General features: G+C 47.1%; 1 protein-coding gene across 1 annotated transcript in view; it reads left to right on the top strand.

Annotated features, from left to right (window-relative positions):
- Window positions 1-15,707, top strand: part of LOC144501164 (telomerase-binding protein EST1A-like) — a 290,259-nt gene that overhangs the window by 188,957 nt on the left and 85,595 nt on the right. The window contains exon 6 of the mRNA XM_078224572.1: window positions 155-304. Within this exon, the coding sequence (XP_078080698.1) occupies window positions 155-304 (150 nt within the window). The remainder of the gene's footprint in view (window positions 1-154; window positions 305-15,707) is intronic.

The following is a 15,707-nucleotide window of genomic DNA, read 5'->3' as shown; positions in this document are numbered from 1 at the left end:
GAATATGACATGGCTTGGGTCTGTGTTCCTGAGCTTTTGTTTAATGTATGGAAGGGAATATTGAAGATGGCAGCGCTTTGCTGTATTGTGTTAGTAGCAGTCTCATTTTTCACTGTTCCTTACTTTAGTTCTATTGCCAACCATTTGTTCACAGGAAGAAGATGTCATCATTGAAGAATATGAGGGACAGAACTCTGAGCCTGAAGGCAGCGGAGGGGAGGACGATATAAAGGAATTGAGGGCAAAAAAGCAAGCACTAACTAAAAGATTTGCCGAACAGCAGCGCAGACAAGAAAAAATCCAGGTACCCAAGGCTCTTCACTGGGGAAAAAAACTTTCCATCTTTTTTTTCTTTCATTTCTGTCAGCCTTGAATAGAAGCCAGAAGCATCTGTCTAGCCATATGCTTCAAACTCTTGTGCTATGCAGGGCTGGTTATAAAATAGGCAAACCAAAGACCCTTTTGGGAGAATGCACATGTGTGCCCTCGAGGCTTTGGCTTTGGTCCTGAACAGACTTGAGTTATTTTTCCAAACCCAGCTTAACCTTTTAAAAGTAAGATAAATGTTTTAAAATGTTAATATCAACAGCGTCGGATGCTTTCTCCTAGATTTATCCATTCAGAAAAAACATGTTTTCAGACTGTTTCTCCCAAAGACTCATTTATTCAAGTTAGTTATGTGTTTTTTTCATTTCTAACTCCCTGTTCAGGACCCAGAGTCTCGTATTAAAATCATTAAAATCAATCACTGACTTTGTTAACCTGTGCACCGGTTAGAACTGATTTTTTATTTTTGAAAGGATTAGTTCCAGCTTTAGTTCCATTAACTCTTTATACGCTGAAGTTTCACTCATCACATTACAACCTAAATTTCCTTTATTTAATTCATTATGCACAGATCTCAGCTAAAGGCCTCTAGAGGTCTCAGGTGAGAATGCTGGGGTGGCAGGGGTGAATAAAGAAACAAAAGGCTTGCATTGATATGGTACCTTTCATAACTTCCGAATGTCTCAAAGGCACTTTCCAGTCAATGAAGTATTTTTGAAGTGTAGTTACTGATGAAATGCAGGAAAAGCAGCAGCCAGTTTTGACAGAGCAAGCTCCCAAAAACATTTGTCCTCATCCAGTGTATTCCCTTGACAGCAGGGAACCACTCAGATTGAGGTTATTCAGCTGGGCATTCTCCAGACTATTCACTATGCAAATCTCAGTGCGACAATTTGCAAACTTTACTCCTGTATCTAGAATGTGAATTTACTGTGGGTGTGGTTATTGACTAAGGAAGCCACAAGCTAAGTGTAATTAAAAGTGTAGCTACTTCACACTTAGGCTGTTGCTAGTACAGTAAATAAAAACTCTGTCAAAACCATGAAACAGGAAATGGGCAAATTGCTCGTTTAAAAGGGCAGTAGAAGAATACTTGCAGCCCAACAAGGGCCAGTATTAAACCCAAAAAAACAACACGAGTGAGATAGATTGATGCGTCTTGCCTTGTTTCCATTTCATGTGGTTATTCTCGAGGGCGGCCTGGACTCAGCATTTCCACTTGGAAGCCTGAGTTCCTGGCTGAGGGCTGTGCACCACCTGGACTCAATACGTTTGGAATCTAATCTCAGAGCTGTCCATTCCTTAGACTCCATGCCTCTAAGCAGCTGCTTGACACACACCCCCTAACATTACATCGCAATAGTGACTACTGTTCAAATCAGATCACTGTAAAGTACTTTGGGATGTCCTGCAGTTGGAATTAGGTTAATAAAAGTCATTCTTTCTTGCTTGATTCCACTGAGGTGTCAGCCTCTGTCCATAGATGGTCAGTACTATCAGATCAGTAATTATCTTGGTTACGCTTCTCTGAACATTTGCTGCTGCCTCAATATGTTTGACTGGATACAGTAAGTCCTCCATTAATGTTGCGCTGTTGCGTAACATGGTTTCATTCGAACATCGGTAAATTAATGGGTCTGTAATCTTGTTGGGCAAAAAAAAAAATTGCGTAGTTTCCCATAGGACTCGTTTGGCACCAATTTGAAACGGCCTCTCCTCCTCCCTGACCTCGGAGTTGTGATCTGTCCTCTATCCCCAACTCTCCAAACTGTGGCCTCTCAAACCCTCCCCCCCAGGTGGCACCCTCTCCCTTGTCGTTTCCCTCTCCTGGTTCCATGGACCTGTTCCGCCAGATCCACAGCCAATCCGCAGCCAGAGCTCTGATGTTCTGCAAATGCAAGAAGCGTAGGGGTGAAATTGCCAAACTGGGTCCGCTGCAATGCTGGTGTTGTTTCAAATGACTGTAGAAGCTGCTGCCCCCCGGAGACTGAGCCCCCACTCCCCCCGGAGACTGAGCCCCCACTCCCCCCGGAGACTGAGCCCCCACTCCCCCCGGAGACTGAGCCCCCACTCCCCCCGGAGACTGAGCCCCCACTCCCCCCGGAGACTGAGCCCCCACTCCCCCCGGAGACTGAGCCCCCACTCCCCCCGGAGACTGAGCCCCCACTCCCCCCGGAGACTGAGCCCCCACTCCCCCCGGAGACTGAGCCCCCACTCCCCCCGGAGACTGAGCCCCCACTCCCCCCGGAGACTGAGCCCCCACTCCCCCCGGAGACTGAGCCCCCACTCCCCCCGGAGACTGAGCCCCCACTCCCCCCGGAGACTGAGCCCCCACTCCCCCCGGAGACTGAGCCCCCACTCCCCCCGGAGACTGAGCCCCCACTCCCCCCGGAGACTGAGCCCCCACTCCCCCCGGACCCGCACTCCCCCCGGAGACTGAGCCCCCACTCCCCCCGGACCCGCACTCCCCCCGGAGACTGAGCCCGCAGTTCCCCCGGACCCGCACTCCCCCCGGAGACTGAGCCCGCAGTTCCCCCGGAGACTGAGCCCCCACTCCCCCCGGAGACTGAGCCCGCACTCCCCCCGGACCCGCACTCCCCCCGGAGACTGAGCCCGCAGTTCCCCCGGAGACTCAGCCCCCACTCCCCCCGGACCCGCACTCCCCCCGGAGACCTCCCTGCTCTTCCCCCAGAGACCCTCCCCAAAGACCCTCGCTGCTCTCCTCCTCCGGCATCACTCGTCAATGAGTAGGAGGGTCAGTAAGCGGGGCGGGGGGTCAGCGGGTGGGGGGTCGATGGGCGGGGAGTGTCGGTGAGCGGGGAGGGGAGGAGTCAGTGAGCGGGCGAATCCTTGAGTGGCTGGGGGTCAGTGAGCGGGGGAGGGGTCAGTGAGCAGGGGAGGGGTCAGTGAGCGGGGGAGGGGTCAGTGAGGGGGGAGGGGTCAGTGAGCGGGGGAGGGGTCAGTGAGCGGGGGAGGGCTCAGTGAGCGGGGGAGGGGCCAGTGAGTGGGGGGGTCGATGGGCAGGGAGTGTCGGTGAGCGGGGGGGGCCAGTGAGCAGGGGGGTCAATGGGCGGCGGGTCAGTGAGTGGGTTGGGGCCAATGAGGGGGGCGGTCAGTAAGCGAGGGGGTCAGTGAGTGGAGGGGGTCAGGGAACGGGGTGGGTCAGTGAGCGAGCGGGGGGGCGGTCGGTCGGTGAGCGGGGGTGTCAGTGAGCGGGGGGGGGGTCGGTCGGTGAGCGGGGGTGTCAGTGAGCGGGGGGCGGGTCAGTGAGCGGGGGCTGGTCGGTCGGTGGGCGAGGTTGTCAGGGAGCGGAGGGGGGGGGTCGGTCGGTGAGCGGGGGCGGGTCAGTGAGCGGGGGGGAGGTCGGTCGGTGGGCGGGTGTGTCAGGGAGCGGGGGCAGGTCAGTGAGCGGGGGGGGTCGGTCATTGGGCGGGGTTGTCAGGGAGCGGGGGCGGGTCAGTGAGCGGGGGGGGTCGGTCATTGGGCGGGGTTGTCAGGGAGCGGGGGCGGGTCAGTGAGCGGGGGGGGGTCGGTCGGTGGGCGGGGTTGTCAGGGAGCGGGGGCGGGTCAGTAAGCGGGGGGGATCAGTGAGCGGGCGGGGGTCAGGGAGTGGACGGGTCAGGGAGCGGGGGTTTCTGCGAGGGCCTTTTTGAATGGGTCCCAGATGGGAGGCCGATGGAGAAGGTAGGAGCCTGTGGGGTCCGGGGCCATTTTGTAAATTGGATCCGAAACTGGCTTATTGGCAGGATGCAGAGGGTGATGGTCGAAGGTTGTTTTTGTGACTGGAAGCATGTGTCCAGTGGCGTTCATGATGTGGAGATGCCAGCGTTGGACTGGGGTAAACACAGTAATAAGTCTAACAACACCAGGTTAAAGTCCAACAGGTTTATTTGGTAGCAAATGCCACTAGCTTTCGGAGCGGGGCTCCCACTCCACCTGACGAAGGAGCAGCGCTCCGAAAGCTAGTGGCATTTGCTACCAAATAAACCTGTTGGACTTTAACCTGGTGTTGTTAGACTTCTTCCAGTGGTGTTCCACAGGGATCAGTGCTGTTTGGAGTGTACATTAATGATCGAGACATGAATGTGGGAGGATGATCAGTGAGTTTGCAGATGGCATGAAAATTGATGGTGTGGTGAATAGTGAGGTGGAAAGTCTCAGATTACAGGATGATATAGACGGGCTGATTAGAGGGGCAGAACAGCGGCAAGTGGAATTTAACCCTGAAACCTGAGAGGTGATGCGTTTTGGGAGGATTAACAAGGCAAGGGAATACACGATGAACGCTAGGAAGTACAGAGGACCAAAGGCACTTTGGGTTCCATGATGAAAAAACATTTGTGATACTTGCCTTTATTAGCCGAAGCATAGAATATAAGAGCAAGTCATAGAGGTTTATAGCATTGAAACAGGCCCTGCGGCCCAACTGCTAACTAGAGGCCCAACTCCTCTAACTATGACCCCTAGTTCTGAATTCCCCCATCATCTGGAAGATTCTTTCTGAATCTACCCTTTCTAACCCTGTTAGAATTTTGTAAGTTTCTATGAGATCCCCTCTCACTCTTCTGAACTTCAATGAATATAATCCTAACCGACTTAGTGTCTCCTCATATGACAGACCTTCCATCCCAGGAACCAGTCTGGTAAACCTTCGGCGTACTCCCTCTATAGCAAGGGCATCTGTCCTCAGATAAGGACACCAAAATGTCCTTATTTCAGAAAGGATGGACACCCAAAGAGATCTGGGGGTCCACTGATCCTTAAAAGTGGCAACACAGGTGGAAAAGCTGGTGAAGAAAGCGCATATTTGCCTTCATTGGACGGGGCATCGAGTATAAAAGTTGGCAAATTATGTTACAGTTGTATAAAACATTGGTTAGGCCACATTTGGAATACTGCGTCCTATTCTGGTCACCACACTACCAGAAGGACGTGGAGGCTTTGGAGAGAGTACAGAAAAGATTTACCAGGACGATGCCTGGTATGGAGGGTATTAGCTATGGGGAGAGATTGAATAAACTGGGATTGTTCTCCCTGGAAAGACGGAGGCTGAGGGGCGATCTGATCGAAGTTTATAAAATTATGAGGGGTGTGGATAGGGTGAATAGTTGGAAGCTTTTTCCCAGGGCAGAAATGACAATTACAAGGGGTTCAAGATAAGGGGGGAAAGGTTCAATGGAGATGTGTGAGGGAAGTATTTTTACACAGAGGGTGGTGGGGGCCTGGAATGCACTGCCAAGTGAGGTGATTGAGGCAGATATGTTAGTGACATTTAAGACTTATCTTGATAGTCATTTGAACAAATGGGGAATAGAGGGATACAGGCGGTTGGTCTAGATCGGTAAACGTAATCGGCACAGGTTTGGAGGGCCGAAGGGCCTGTTCCTGTGCTGTACTGTTCTTTGTTCTTTTGTTCAAAACTGCACACACTACTCCAGGTGTGGCCTCACCAACGCTCTGTACAATTGCAGCAAAACATCTCTATTCCTATACTCAAATCCTCTTCCTATGAAGGCCAAAGAACATAACATAAGAAATAGGAGCAGGAGTAGGTCATCTAGCCCCTCGAGCCTGTCCCGCCATTCAATAAGATCATGGCTGATCTGAAGTGGATCAGTTCCACTTACCCACCTGATCCTTATTACCCCTAATTCCCTTACCGATCAGGAATCCATCTATCCGTGATTTAAACATATTCAACGAGGTAGCCTCCACCACTTCAGTGGGCAGAGAATTCCAGAGATTCACCACCCTCTGAGAGAAGAGGTTCCTCCTCAACTCTGTCCTAAACCGACCCCCCTATATTTTGAGGCTGTGCCCTCTAGTTCTAGTTTCCTTTCTAAGTGGAAAGAATCTCTCCACCTCTACCCTCTCCAGCCCCTCCATTATCTTATAGGTCTCCATAAGATCCCCCCGCAGCCTTCTAAACTCCAACAAGTACAAACCCAATCTGCTCAGTCTCTCCTCATAATCAACACCCCTCATCTCTGGTATCAACCTGGTGAACCTTCTCTGCACTCCCTCCAAGGCCAATATATCCTTCCACAAATAAGGGGACCAATACTGCACACAGTATTCCAGCTATGGCCTCACCAATGCCCTGTACAGATGCAGCAAGACATCTCTGCTTTTATATTCTATCCCCCTTGCGATATAGGCCAACATCCCATTTGCCTTCTTAATTACCTGTTGCACCTGCAGACTGGGTTTTTGAGTCTCATGCACAAGGACCCCCAGGTCCCTCTGCACAGTAGCATGTTGTAATTTTTTTCCATTTAGATAATAATCCAATTTGTTATTATTTCCTCCAAAGTGAATAACCTCGCATTTGTCAACGTTATACTCCATCTGCCAGATCCTCGCCCACTCACTCAGCCTGTCCAAATCTCTCTGCAGACCTTCTACGCCCTCCACACGATTCACTTTTCCACTTATCTTTGTGTCGTCAGCAAACTTTGTTACCCTACACTCAGTACCCTCCTCCAGATCGTCTATATAAATGGTAAATAGTTGAGGCCCCAGTACCGATCCCTGCGGCACGCCACTAGTTACCATCTGCCAACCAGAAAAGCACCCATTTATTCCGACTCTCTGCTTCCTGTCGGCTAGCCAATCCCCAATCCACGCTAACACCCTACCCACAACTCCGTGTGACCCAATCTTCTTCAGCAACCTTTTGTGAGGCACCTTATCAAACGCCTTTTGGAAATCCAAAAACACCGCATCCACCGGTTCCCCTCCGTCAACCGCACTAGTCACATCTTCATAAAAATCCAACAAGTTTGTCAAGCACGACTTTCCCCTCATGAATCCATGCTGTGTCTACTTAATCGAACCATTCTTATCCAGTGGCCTGCTATTTCTTCTTTGATGATGGATTCCAGCATTTTCCCAACTACAGACGTTAAGCTGACCGGCCTGTAGTTACCCGCCTTTTGTCTATTTCCTTTTTTAAACAGCCATTTCAAACATACCATTTGCCTTCTTTACTGCCTGCTGTACCTGCGCGCTTACTTTCAGCCACTGATGCACGAGGACTCCAAGGTCTCGCTGAGTATCCACCTCTCTCAATTTACATCCATTCAAATAATAATCTGTCTTCCTATTATTGCTACCAAAGTGGATAACCTCACATTTATCCACATTATACTGCATCTGCCATGCAGATGCCCACACACACAGCCTGTCCAGATCATGCTGAAGCATCTCTGCATCCTCCTCACAGCTCACCCTCTCAACCAACTTTGTATCATCTGCAAATTTGGAGATAATACATTCAGTTCCCTCTTCCATATCATTAATATATAATGTGAACAGTTGGGGTCCTCACACAGATCCCTGCAGAACCCCACTAGTCACTGACTGCCATTCAAAGACCCATTTATGCCAACTCTTTGCTTCCTGTCTGCTAACCAGCTTTCTATCCATCTCAAGACATTATCTGCAATCCCATGTGCTTTAACTTTACATAGTAGTCTGTTATATGAGACCTTGTCGAAAGCCTTCTGAAAGTCTAAATAAACCACATCCACTGGTTCTCATCAAACTCTACTTGGTATCGCAAGGATCAGTGGTTGGGCCTGGTTTTTCACAAATCTATCTCAATGATTTGGATGTGGGGATTAAATGCAATATTTCCAAGTTTGCAGATGACACCTAAGCTGACTTTGCATGGCAGTCTATACAGTATTGTTCATTACCTTATAATTCTGCTTTCAAGCTTAACCCTTTCGTAATATATGCACCTTTTATACCCCTGTAAAACAGAATTGTGTTTCTTGGTAAACCACATCTGTCTGTATGCTGACCCAACAATACTTTTGTCCCATCTGTGCACACCCCACATGCCATCATGTGTTCCTGAGCCCCGTACAAAACCAGTGGTAATAGCAATAGCTGATGGCAGAATTGAAAGCAACAAATTCTTGTGAAAAGGCTATATGGAACAATGAGCCGGTTAATTGGTGCCTGTTATAAGAGATATTTGGAGTTGTACTCGAGACAGCAGGTACAGATTTGGATTCATGTGCTCTGTGAAATGAATCGAAATTCACCAACTCATTTGCTTTGGTCACTGTTCCCTCTGTATTAGCAATTTGTACTCTGCAATATTGGCATCAGTCTCAGTTTGCGATTGGTGCCATCTTAACAGAGAGGGAGGCAAAAGAGGGGGGGGAGTGGCACTGCTGATCAGGGATAGTGTCACAGCTGTAGAGAAGGTGGAAGCCGTGGAGGGATTGTCTACAGAGTCTCTGTGTGGGTGGAAGTTCGGAGTGGGAGGGGGTCGATAACTTTGCTGTGTGTTTTCTACAGGCCGCCCAATAGTAACAGGGATGTTGAGGAGCAGATAGGGAAACAGATCCTGGAGAGATGTAGGAATAACAGGGTTGTCGTGATGGGAGACTTTAATTTCCCAAACATCGATTGGAATATCCCTAGGGTAAGGGGTTTGGATGGGGAGGAGTTTGTTAGGTGTGTTCAGGAGGGTTTCCTGACACAGCATGTGGATAAGCCTACAAGAGGAGAGGCTGTACTCGATCTGGTACTGGCTAATGAGCCTGGACAGGTGTCGGATCTCTCAGTGGAGGAGCATTTTGGGGATAGTGATCATAACTCTATCTCCTTTACCCTAGCATTGGAAAGAGATAGGATCAGGCAAGCTAGGAAAGTGTTTATCTGGAGTAAGGAGAAATATGAAGCCATCAGGCAGGAGATTAGAGGTGTAAATTAGAAGGAGGCATTCTCGAGGAAAAGTACTGAAGTAAGGTGGCAGATTTTCAAGGAATGTTTGTCTGGAGTTCTGCATGACAACGTTCCGATGAGACAGTGAGGTGTTGGTAGGTTACGGGAACCGTGGTGCACCAAAGCTGCGCTGAACCTAGTCAAAAAGAAAAGGAAAGCGTACAAAAGGTTCAGAGAGCTAGGCGATGATAGGGATCTAGATGAGTATACAGCTTGTAGGAAGGGACTTAAGAAAGAAATTAGAAGAGCCAGAAGGGGTCACGAGAAGGCCTTGGCAGGTAAGATTAAGGAGAACCCTAAGGCGTTCTATAAATATGTGAAGAGTAAAAGGATGAGATGTGAAGGAATAGGACCTATAAAAGGTGAAGGTGAGAAAGTCTGTACAGAACCGGAAGAAATAGCAGAGGTGTTTAATGAATATTTTACCTCTGTATTCACGGTGGAAAAAGACCTGGGTGGTTGTACTACACGATTGAGGTGGACTGAAAAGATTGAGTATGTGGACATTAAGAAAGAGGATGTGTTGGAAATTTTGAATAGCATCAAGATAGATAAGTCGCCGGGACCGGATGGGATGTACCCCAGGTTACTGTGGGAGGCGAGGGAAGAGATTGCAGAGCCTCTGGTGATGATCTTTGTGTCGTCGATGGAAATGGGAGAGGTTCCGGAGGATTGCGGATGTGGTTCCTATATTCAAGAAAGGGTATAGGGATAGCTCAGGAAATTACCGACCGGTGAGTCTAACCTCAGTGGTTGGTAAGTTGATGGAGAAGATCCTGAGGGACAGGATTTATGAACATTTAGAGAAGTTTAGTATGCTCAAAAGTAGTCAGCACGGCTTTGTCAAAGGCAAATCGTGCCTTACGAGCCTGGTGGAGTTCTTTGAAAATGTGACTAAACACATTGACGAAGGAAAAGCGGTAGATGTGGTTTACATGGACTTCAGCAAGGCGTTCGATAAGGTCCCCCATGCAAGACTTCTCGAGAAAGTGAGAGGGCATGGGATCCAAGGGGCTGTTGCCTTGTGGATTCAGAACTGGCTTGCCTGCAGAAGGCAGAGAGTGGTTATAGACGGGTCTTTTTCTGAATGGAGGTTGGTCACCAGTGGAGTGCCCCAGGGATCTGTTCTGGGACCCTTGCTGTTTGTCATTTTCATAAATGACCTGGATGAAGAAGTGGAGGGATGGGTTGGTAAGTTTGCTGACGACATGAAGGTTGGTGGTGTTATGGATAGTTTGGAGGGATGTCAGAAGCTGCAGCGTGACATAGATAGGATGCAAGACTGGGCGGAGAAGTGGCAGATGGACTTCAACCCAGATAAATGTGTAGTGGTCCATTTTGGCAGGTCAAATGGGATGAAGGAGTATAATATCAAGGGTAAGACTCTTAGTAGTGTAGAGGATCAGAAGGGCCTTGGGGTCCGGGTCCATAGGACTCTTAAATCGGCCTCGCAGGTAGAGGAGGTGGTTAAGAAGGCGTATGGTGTACTGGCCTTCATCAATCAAGGGATTGAGTTGAGGAGTCGGGAGATAATGATGCAGCTTTATAAGACCCTCGTCAGACCCCACTTGGAGTACAGTGCTCAGTTCTGGTCGCCTCATTACAGGAGGGATGTGGAAATGATTGAAAGGGTGCAGAGAAGATTTACAAGGATGTTGCCTGGATTGGTTGGCATGCCTTATGAGGATAGGCTGAGGGAGCTCGGTCTTTTCTCCTTGGAGAGACGAAGGATGAGAGGTGACCTGATAGAGGTGTACAAGATGTTGAGAGGTATAGATCGGGTGGATTCTCGGAAGCTTTTTCCCAGGGCTGAAATGGCTGCTACGAGAGGACACAGGTTTAAGGTGCTGGGGAGTAGGTACAGAGGAAATGTCAGGGGTAAGTTTTTCACTCAGAGGGTGGTGGGTGAGTGGAATCGGCTGCCGTCAGTGGTGGTGGAGGCAAACTCGATAGGGTCTTTTAAGAGACTTCTGGATGAGTACATGGGACTGAATAGGATTGAGGGTTATAGGTAAGCCTATATATAAGCCTAGGTAGGTAGGGACATGACCGGCGCAACTTGTGGGCCGAAGGGCCTGTTTGTGCTGTATTTTTTCTATGTTCTTTGTTAGCAATGTGTTGGTGTACTTTTTAAAAAGGAGATAGAAAGTACAAATTTACAATTGAGAAATTCAGTGAAGTAAACTATTAGAATGTACTATAAAGTCAGCTACTCAGTCTCTTTGAACAATCCCCACATCTTAATAATCATTGCTTTCCCTGAGGTTAGTACAGTTTGTCAAATGAGTCCTTGTAGTTTGAATATATTATTTCCCATTATCTGGGCAAGTAATTATCCAGTTTACAGAGACCTCCTTCATCCCATGAATTTTTACTTTAGTCGTAAATCTTTTGTGTCGGGCCTCAACAAGAGTTTTCTGAGGATATAGACACATGACATGACACGATTACAATAACCTTGCATCCTCAAGGAATTCCTAGTTATTGTGAAGCCTTACTCCTTTTATCCATTACATTTATCCTTTATCATCCGGAATCATCTCCTGTAAAGCAGGCTGAAGTATTTTCTTACTAAAGACATTCCAGGTCCATTCATTTCAACTCTATAAAGATTAGAATTTTGTAAATTGGGGTAAGTTTTAACTGAGTTCCCAGGCAGGAAACCTATGGATCAAGTTTCAAGTATGGATCAAACCTATGGACAAGTTTCACTGATGTTATTACCCAGGGGATTGGTCACTGACCTCGTGGCAATGAGTTGCCTGGTTGGTGACTTTTGCTGGTTATTCTCAGAACTGGACACACCAACATAGCAGAAACTGACCATCCAACTTTATATTAACAAGGACACCTTGCAAATTTTCCCACGTAGCATTGCTTCTATGCTCTCACTCCTCTCGGAATTTACAGCGGTATTCTCTCTGCCTCCTCTTCAGTCTCTGTCCCAATTTGTTCACGATAGCTGGAATTTCAGCTGTATCCACGTCTGATTCAGCCACATCACTCGGAGCAGCAACATTGCCAGCACTAATCAATACAGAGGCCAAAATAATCATTTAACAATCCACTCATGACATAGTCCTCGCCCATGCTGTCTTTTACTCAATGTTTTGCTTTGATCATACCGTCAACTCCTCTTTTGTATTGTAATTTGATTTGGCACTCTACATTTGGCAGTCTGTACCATTAGGAACATGGGATACATCGAACCAGAAGGGAGATGAGGACCATTATTTTCCACAGCAAGTTGTTGTGAACTGGAATGTGCTGCCTGAAAGGAGCAGATTCAATAATAACTTTCAAAATGGAACTGGGTGCATGAAAAGGAAACATTTACAGGGCTATGGGGGAAAAGCATGTAGTGTGGGTCTAATTGGGTAGTTCATTCAAAGAGCGAACTTTCTGGGCTGAATGGCCTCGTGTGTTGTCAGATTCCATCATCAAAATTAAGTGCATTAGAATTTAAAATGTGAAAGTGCATTTAATCCAGGTAATTGAGCATGAAGTGAAACTAGAGATTATCTTACTTTTAGACCTATAAGGGCACAATAATACTTTCCAATACACATTCCTTAATGAATATAAAATCAGATAAAAGGTTTGTAAACATATCTGTCAGGATTTCTCATTTCACAGACAGTGAAATATTTATTTTGTGCAATGTGGAATCTTTGGCATTTCTTTACAGCTAATTTTCATTCAATTACAATGATATTGTTTCAATTATAAATTTGTTGAGACCTGAAAAATCATTCAAAGGCCCTCGAAGCTGGATGGATGCAGAGATAGATTTGTGAGTGGAGCTCAAAGTGAGATTCTACACACTGTATATGAGACTAATCCTATTCAGTTAGATAAGGGGGAGTCATAAAGTCTTCTCTTATGTTCACTCAGTCATATAATACTGATTTAAAAGCTTTGCGACTCTACATTAGATTAAAGGCCCTATATTATTGATACTGTGCTTTTTAAATGATTTTCTATCAAATCTTTGTCAAAGAAATAAAATCCTCTTGGCTATGCAAAAGTTTTGGGGCATGATTCTCTGCAAAGACAAACACAATATAAAAAAAGTTTTGGAGCCTGTAGTTAATTATAATTTGTTCCTGCCAAGTTTGGTACAGTTTGACCAGTTTCAATAGCAGTGTTATTTGGTTCCCACAATGGGGATCTTTACTGTGTCAATACCTGAATCTCTCTCTCAATTTATAATGGCCACTTTACCAGATCATTACATATATCAGCTTCCAGATGTTTATCTATCATCCCTGAAGCTGAGGGGGCTGAAGGAAGGAAGAGGGAGGGGAAGGGGTACAGCTACCTGGGGTCTCAACAAACAGAGCAGCTGTCCAGCATATCTTTGTCCTTGACTCTTGAATTTCCTTTGAGGAACACAGCCCCTGCCTGGTCAGGCTCCAACTGCCGTTGAGTCGAGCTGTCTCCACAGACTCTGTTGTGGGTCTGGGCAGTGTATCAGCTGAATGTTAGGTTTATTTTCTGTGTCCTCAGTCTGAGTGATAATCTGGAGTATGTGATTGAGGCCTAGTAATTACATGAGGTTCCTGTGATAACATTGAAGGTACTTTTTGTTGCAGCCCATTGAAACACTTTCAGTTTTCCAGGTGCAGAGTATGGGAAATATCGCACACCAGCTGAGATTTCCATCTCCTGCACATTAGTAAAAGCATTTGGATGGATGGGGAACGCAACTGTGACTCTGGGTAATGTTTACTGGTAGATATATAGCTTGGGCAAATCAGATTAATAACGTTACCGTAGAGAAGGAATTCCTGGAGTTGTACAGAATGGTTTTCTGGACAAATACGTTGAGGAACCAACGACATAACAGGCCGTCCTAGACTGGGTATTGTGTGATGAGAGGGGAATAATTGGCAATCTACTTGTGCCATGTCCCTTGGGAATGAGCGTCTGTAATCTGATAGAATTCTTCATCAAGATGGAAAGTGATGTAGTCGATTCTGAGACTAAGGTCCTGAATTTATGGAGAAATCAGAGTGTTGGTGTGGATGATAGTCTAATTTATTAAGGAGGTTTTTCCATTCTTACATGGAGTGTGGACCGCGCTGGCTGGGCCAGCATTTGTTGCCCATCCCTTAAACTGAGTGGCTTGCTAGGCCATTACAGAGGGCAGTTAAAGTCAATCACATTGCTGTGGGTCACATGTCCCTAAAGGATGTCAGTGAACCAGACAGGTTTTTATGACAATTGACAAGTGTTTCATAGCCATCATTAGAATTTTAATTCCAGATTTTTCTTGAATTCAAATTTCACCATCTGCCATATGGTGGGATTTGAACCTGGGTCCCCAGAGTATTAACCCTGGGACAATACCACTATGTCACCACCTCAGTGACGTAGGGATGTGGGAGAGGGATGAAGGATTCGTTGGTGAGGGTATGAGATAAGGTTGCGGGAAGATAATGAATGATTCAGTATGGGGGAGCGGGATAGAAATATGGGTAGATGAAGGATTCATTGATGGCGGGAGGAAGTGAAGTCAGCCGATTGGCAGGCCATGACGGATTCAGTGATGTAGGAGTGAGGTATTTAGACAGGTCATGTTACAGACATGGAAGTCTGTAAGGTTTTGATCACCTCGGGGTTAGAAATGATGTGGACCTACACTCTGTGAGCAGCCAGGGAAGGAGCTAGGATCAGTGACTGGGGTATGACATTTCTGGGGCAGCTGAAAGTTTGACAATTGTTGAGCTGGAAAAATGTGTCTCATTCCTGACATCTAATGTCACTGCAGCCCCAGGTTTCTGATGGAGAATTCCAGCAATGGGGACTGCAGACAGCAACCTTAAAAGATGCTGGAGTTTTGTTTTGGTGCAAATTATAGTGGTCTGAGCAGAACAATTCGATTTTCCGCTAATCTTGAGAGTGGAGGTAATTCTGAGGTTGGTGTGGAATTTCAACAAAACATTTCAATATTAGAAGAAAGTTAATAGCAAACGGAATAAACAGGTATCCTCAGACAGAGACAAGAATTGATCAAATAGCTGGTTTATTTATTAGTGTCACAAGTAGGCTGTGAGGCAGCAGCGCTAACCCACTATGCCACCGTTCTGCCCCTGTGATCTCTTCGTGGAGAACTGGGAGAATGTTAGAACATAGAACATTACAGCGCAGAACAGGCCCTTCGGCCCACGATGTTGCACCGACCAGTTAAAAAAAAACTGTGACCCTCCAACCTAAACCAATTTCTTTTCGTCCATGAACCTATCTACGGATCTCTTAAACGCCCCCAAACTAGGCGCATTTACTACTGATGCTGGCAGGGCATTCCAATCCCTCACCACCCTCTGGGTAAAGAACCTACCCCTGACATCGGTTCTATAACTACCCCCCCTCAATTTAAAGCCATGCCCCCTCGTGCTGGATTTCTCCATCAGAGGAAAAAGGCTATCACTATCCACCCTATCTAAACCTCTAATCATCTTATATGTTTCAATAAGATCCCCTCTTAGCCGCCGCCTTTCCAGCGAAAACAATCCCAAATCCCTCAGCCTCTCCTCATAGGATCTCCCCTCCATACCAGGCAACATCCTGGTAAACCTCCTCTGCACCCTCTCCAAAGCCTCCACATCCTTCCTGTAATGTGGGGACCAGAACTG

The sequence above is a fragment of the Mustelus asterias genome, chromosome 12 (genome assembly GCF_964213995.1).
Source record: "Mustelus asterias chromosome 12, sMusAst1.hap1.1, whole genome shotgun sequence".
NCBI lineage: Eukaryota > Metazoa > Chordata > Chondrichthyes > Carcharhiniformes > Triakidae > Mustelus > Mustelus asterias.
This window is presented reverse-complemented; position numbering and strand designations above follow the sequence as displayed.